This window comes from Portunus trituberculatus, chromosome 49 (assembly GCF_017591435.1).
Source record: "Portunus trituberculatus isolate SZX2019 chromosome 49, ASM1759143v1, whole genome shotgun sequence".
NCBI lineage: Eukaryota > Metazoa > Arthropoda > Malacostraca > Decapoda > Portunidae > Portunus > Portunus trituberculatus.
Window position 1 is genome coordinate 16824208 of NC_059303.1, and position 6501 is coordinate 16830708.

At 40.5% G+C, this 6501-nt stretch overlaps 1 protein-coding gene across 1 annotated transcript in view; it reads right to left on the bottom strand.

The window, feature by feature from the left end:
* Positions 1 to 4355: 4355 nt before the first annotated feature.
* Positions 4356 to 6501, bottom strand: part of LOC123499284 (nose resistant to fluoxetine protein 6-like) — a 17364-nt gene continuing 15218 nt past the window's right edge. The window contains exons 18-19 of the mRNA XM_045247085.1: positions 5958 to 6069; positions 4356 to 4639 (exon numbers count right to left, since the gene is read on the bottom strand). Coding sequence (XP_045103020.1) covers positions 4593 to 4639; positions 5958 to 6069 — 159 coding nt within the window. The 3' untranslated portion in view covers positions 4356 to 4592. The remainder of the gene's footprint in view (positions 4640 to 5957; positions 6070 to 6501) is intronic.

A 6501-nucleotide genomic window follows, 5' to 3' on the forward strand; every position in this document is an offset into this window, starting at 1 on the left:
GGCAACGGGGAAGAGTAGGACGAGGAGGAGGAGGAGGAAGAAGAAGAAGAAGAGGAAGAGCAGGAGGAAAAAGAGAGTGAAGCGAAACTGAATCAGGTAGTGAAACGAAACGCAAAAAAAAAAAAGGAAAAAAAGAGGAAAAGAGAGAGAGAGAGAGAGAGAGAGAGAGAGAGAGAGAGAGAGAGAGAGAGAGAGAGAGAGAGAGAGAGAGAGAGAGAGAGAGACATTCACAACATACATACTACATCCTGTCCATCCAATATGACCAAAAGCATAACAAAATTGAAGAAAAGGAAATACGTAAATAGGCAGCGAGTTTTGTCTTAATTTCTTCTCCGAGTCTTCAGTTTTCTCATAATTACATCAAATAATCACCTGTGTCCTTTCCTTTACCTTACCTGCTGAAATCTCACAGGTAAACTCATCACCATTAGTATCGAACATATTATTCGTTTCAAGTCATTTATCCCTTTCTTTTGCCTAGCTCTCTCTGACCTGCAAGGGGACTGGCGACTTAGTGGGCCTTTTTTTTTACCGTTTTATATTACCCTTGGCCAGCTTTCCCATCTTACATAAAGGAAAAACTCATTTATAGTTCTTTTTTTCTTTTTCTTTTTTATTTTTTTTCTTTCTATTTTTTCCTGCATCCTTCTCGTCATTGTCTAAAGGCTTTGAATGGCAAATAAAAAGGCTTTGTTTAATCTGACCGTTTTCATCCATTGCGGTTCGGAGAAAGTTTATTGGAATGCCTTTAACTTTCTTTAACCTTTTCTCTCTCTCTCTCTCTCTCTCTCTCTCTCTCTCTCTCTCTCTCTCTGTCTCTGTCTCTTTTCTCTTTCTTCGGTTCCTGCGTAGTTATAAAGTGAATATGTTTCTCAGGACACACACTGCACTTCATGACTTAAGCTATGTATGTTATGTTGCTGGTGAGTTCTTGTGTGTAGTCTCTTGTGAGGTGGGTGTATAGTCTCTCTCTCTCTCTCTCTCTCTCTCTCTCTCTCTCTCTCTCTCTCTCTCTCTCATTTTCACATGAATTATCGTTATTTTTTTATATTTCTTTAATTCTTGCTCCTCTCTCTCTCTCTCTCTCTCTCTCTCTCTCTCTCTCTCTCTCTCTCTCTCTCTCGACGCTTTCCCCTGGGGGTCAGAAAGTGTGGCGGACAAACAGAGGAGGCGGATTCAGCTTCACCTCCTCCAAGAACCAACCTGAGTGACCCCAAATGATGATTAACTGACCTACATCCTCCCTCACTCTGTCCATTGAAAGTCCAACACCGCTGCACCTTCCCGCCCGTCAGCCAGCCTCTCACAGTGTCGCCGTCTCTCTCTCTCTCTCTCTCTCTCTCTCTCTCTCTCTCTCTCTCTTCCGTTTTCGTTTTGATTTATTTCTCGTTTTATTTGTGTTTTTTGTTGTTGTTCGGTTTGTGTTTCGTTTTGGTTGTTTTTTCTTTTGTTTTCCTTGATTTTTTTGGTTTTGTGTTAATTTTTATTCTTGTTTGAGTTTTTTTTCGTTTTTTTTTCCTTTGTCTCCTTTTCATTTATTTATTTTTCGTTTGTGTTGGTTGTTGTTGGTTGGTTTTAGTTTTGAGGAAAAGGGATTCTCTCTCTCTCTCTCTCTCTCTCTCTCTCTCTCTCTCTCTCTCTCTCTCTCTCTCTCTCTCTCTCTCTCTCTCTCTCTCTCTCTCTCTCTCTCTCTCTCTCTTCTCTCTCTCTCTCTCTCTCTCTCTCTCTCTCTCATCCTTTTTTATTTCTTACATTTTATTCTCCAAGGCTTCATATTTGCACACTTTTTATCTACTTGTATACTAACTTCTCTCGTGTAAAGTCGAATCTCTTATATTTCCTTTACTTTGGCTTAACTAATTCCTTCTGTATCGTCTTGCCCAGTAACGAAGACAAGGAAGGCCGTGAGAAGAAAGGGAGGGAGGCAACAGCTGCGTTCCTGTATGTCGTTTTCTCGTGTGCAAATCTAATGGGTAAAATCAGACTTTCTACCCACTTTCAGCTGCTTTGAACGGCCTACTGCACTCAATGTTCGTTTCATCTCCCACGTTTGACTCCTTCAGTACTGGGATGCATTTTTTTTTTACTATGAGTTTTGCTTGAGATCAGATGACTTTATTTACATGAGGAAGGGTCTATGAAGGTAAGAAGATTAATGGGCAGAGTCTAAACTATTTTATTCCATTAGATAACTTTATTTACAAGAGGAAGGGTCTATGGAGGTCAGAAGATTAATGGCCAGAGTTTAAACTATTCTAACCCCACATGAGTTTCTGAATCTGTTTAAAATCACCAAATAGTAAACAGAATGATTATAAAAACACGTCCTGGTACTGAAGGAGTTAAGTTTTCGATGTGATTAGATGACTTTATTTACATTAGGAAGGGTCTATGGAAGTCAGAAGGTTAATGGACTGAGTCTAAACTATTTTAACTCCAACATAAGTGTCTGAATCTGTTTAAAATCACCAAATAGTAAGCAGAATGAATACTAAACCACGCCATGGTACTGAAGGGATTAATAGGAGGAGGAGATGGAGGAGGAAGAGGAAAAATTGAAAAAAAAATGCATTAAAGGACAGTTTGTTATATAGTCCTTTTTACCAATGTTTTCCTGGTATTGATAAGATAATTTGGTACCGAATGTTATCCTCCCATTCTTTGTTTCGTAAGTTTCGTAGAATATTTGTGGTTCTGATAATTATGAGTTTAAGTGTCTTTCAGAGAAGTGCGTTTGAAGATAGATAGATAGATAGATAGAGAGAGAGAGAGAGAGAGAGAGAGAGAGAGAGAGAGAGAGAGAGAGAGAGACAGAGAGAGACAGAGAGAGACAGAGAGACAGAGAGGAAGAGAAGAAAGAGGTGAAAAGACAGGTAGAGGTAAACAAACAGGCAGATGAATGGAGATATCAATACAGACAGATAGAGAAACGGATAACCAGAGAGAGACAAACAAAACAGTGAGGCAGACACAGAACCAGACAGTTAGATAAGAAAAATATATAGAAAGAGAAGCAGACAATAGATAGAAGGCAGATAGACAGATTTATATATACATGTAGACGGATATAGAGGAAAAAATAGTAAAATAGGACAGAAAGACACGGGGATACTGAAACAGACAGAAAGACCGGCAGAAAAATAGGTCCGTATTTAGAAACGCTTTGCTCTCTCACCACGACTGTTTTCCAAGGTTACAGAGATGATAAGCGGGGTGAAATTTCAAGAGTATTTTTCCTATTGATTACACAGAAAACTCGTTAACATATCCTTAGAATTACAGAAACGTCCTTAAAAATCCGTATCACTTCAGCTAGAGCCCTTTGAAAATAGTGAAGGTGCAGCTAGGAAGTGTTTTATAATATGGGCCTTATGCAGACAGAAAGGCAGACAGACAGGCAGACAGACAGAAAGACAGACAGACGAGCAGGTAGCAGGTGAGGAAGAGTCTCATTCTGCACTAACGGTTTGCTCTATACACATTGAAATCTGTTGCTGAATCACCTCTTCAGATTCCTCCTCCTCTTACTCTTCCTCTTCCTCCTCCTCCTACTCCTCCTACTACAACTACTTATACTACTATTCCTCCTCCTTTTCCTCCTCAAATTTTTCTCCTCTTCCTTTTTCCGTTTTCTTTCATTATTTATCTTTTCTATCGTCTTTCTTTTCTTTGTTAGTAGATATTTTGTTTTTATGAATTTGTAGGGAATTCTCTCTCTCTCTCTCTCTCTCTCTCTCTCTCTCTCTCTCTCTCTCTCTCTCTCTCTCTCTCTCTCTCTCTCTCAACAAGACGGAAGTAAGGAGCGCGCTTAAGAAAATGGGTTACAGCTTCTCTGGGTCTGGAATTCCGATGTTCTTTTGTTTTTGTTATGCAGAGTCACCGTTGAGGCCGACGGTGACTCTCTCTCTCTCTCTCTCTCTCTCTCTCTCTCTCTCTCTCTCTCTCTCTCTCTCTCTCTCTCTCACCCATATCTTTTTCTTTCATTCCTGCAAAAGTGTTCTTCATATTCAAATGTATTCTTTATATACATTTTAAAACATTTGCCATTCATTCATCTTTGATTCATTCTTTGTGTGTGTGTGTGTGTGTGTGTGTGTGTGTGTGTGTGTGTGTGTGTGTGTGTGTGTGTGTGTGTGTGAAGGGAGTGTTTCTGTGTTTTCTTTCACACTCAAATGGTCAGAAGTTAAGAGGTGCTGGAGAAACGGAGGGAAGGTTAGACTCCACATGAGAGAGAGAGAGAGAGAGAGAGAGAGAGAGAGAGAGAGAGAGAGAGAGAGAGAGAGATGAGAGATGAGAGGCAAGAAGCGAGAGGTGAGAGGCGAGGGTCGAAGGATGGGAGCAAAACAATCAGACAGTGTACGATTCTATAATATATTTGTTATATAATTTAGAGTACATCTATGTACATACAACACTGACAAGGGCATTTAAGTAATATATTTTAACACACACACACACACACACACACACACACACACACACACACACACAACTGAAGAAGAGGCACGAATGAATCTCTCACTGGTAACCTCTACATTTGATCTTAGCACCTGCATGGTTTTGTTCTCCTTCAGTAGCACGCGTCATCACTACTCTTGCTTCTTTTCCTCCACCTTCTTCTCTATTATTCCACGACCTGCGGGAAGATGACAGTTTGGCATTAGTTACGTTGACGTGTCAGTGTTTTTTTTTTCTCGTATCCCGTAGAATGGAAAATCAATCGGACTATATAATTGACATATTGTAGTTTTGTGATGTTTTGGTTACATAGACTATAGAAGGAAGAATGATGGAGAAACATGAAATTTTGAACGGTTTATGTGTGTATGTGTGTGTGTGTTAATTCACTGTTTGATCTGCTGCAGTCTCTGACGAGACAGCCAGACGTTACCCTACGGAACGAGCTCAGAGCTCATTGTTTCCGATCTTCGGATAGGCCTGAGACCAGGCACACACACACACCGGGACAACAAGGTCACAACTCCTCGATTTACATCCCGTACCTACTCACTGCTAGGTGAACAGGGGCTACACGTGAAAGGAGACACACCCAAATATTTCCACCCGGCCGGGGAATCGAACCCCGGTCATCTGGCTTGTGAAACCAGCGCTCTAACCACTGAGCTACCGGGCCGTGTGTGTGTGTGTGTGTGTGTGTGTGTTTTGGTTTCGTATCGTGTAAAAGGGAAAGACTATAAGAGGACATGATAACTGGAATGTGTTAATTTTCTGGTGCTGTCTTTACTTCGTAGCCTGAAATCGGAAGAGCGACAGAGCGACATGACAATTGGCGGGACTGCTAGTTTATTTTCAGGTGTACAAAATTACTGTGTTAGGATTTCTAGAATATGCATATCGTTTGACTGCATCGTTCACAGAGGATAGAAAATTCATAACCCCTGAAAATGGATGAGTGACAAAGCGACATGACAATTGGCGCGCGTACTAGTTTGTTTTCTGGTGTACAAAATTAACGTGATAGCGTTTCTAAAATATGCATATCGTTTGTCTGCACCGTTCACAGAGGATAGAAAACTCAATTCTCCTGAAAATGGAAGAGGGACAGAGCGACATGACAATTGGCGCACGTGCTAGCCTGTTTTCTCTTTTCTGGTGTACAAAATTACCGTGTTAGGATTTTTAGAATTTGGAGACTGCAATTCCAGTGGGCCCTTTTTTTCTCTAATTCATTTATTTTGACCCTTGGCAGTTCTCCCTCTTACATAGAAAAAAATAAACATTTGGCCGCACCGTTCACAGCGGACAAAAATTCATAACCCTCCTTTTGTGACAAGTTGACCTATTTCCACACCATTTAGAAAAGGAGACACATTTTGCAACCTCGGCTAAGAATGACAGACTTCTAAGACACAGTGACATACCCTTTCTATCAGCTGAGCGTTGCCTTATCATCAGCACTTCGCCATAAGGTTTGATGAAGTTCCGTGGCTTACCTTTACGTGGGAAGATGATTTTCTCCAGGCCAAGGATCGGTCGCTCCACTGCAAGCGTCAAGGGAATCCCAACCAGACCGCCAATGAAGAGGTAACCGCACGTCTCAATAATCTGCAGAAGGGTGGGCGAAGGTAAAAAGGAGAAAATATTTAAAGGAACGAGTTTTGCAGATGTGGTGCAGGAAGAAGAAAGTGACAAGAAGGAAGAACAAAAAAAACAACATAGGCGTGATCTAATCTGAACTGAAAATGGCACAAAAAAGGAGAAAAAGAAAAGAGAAACAGAGATCACTACTTTTCAATTACAACGCCGAAAACGATACTGGGAATGAGAGAGAGAGAGAGAGAGAGAGAGAGAGAGAGAGAGAGAGAGAGAGAGAGAGAGAGAGAGAGAGAGAGAGAGAGAGAGAGAGAGAGAGAGAGAGAGAGAGAGTAGATTGACTGATTAATTGATTTTGAGGTTATTATGGAGCCGATGAAAAAAGGAGTGATATATATATATATATATATATATATATATATATATATATATATATATATATAT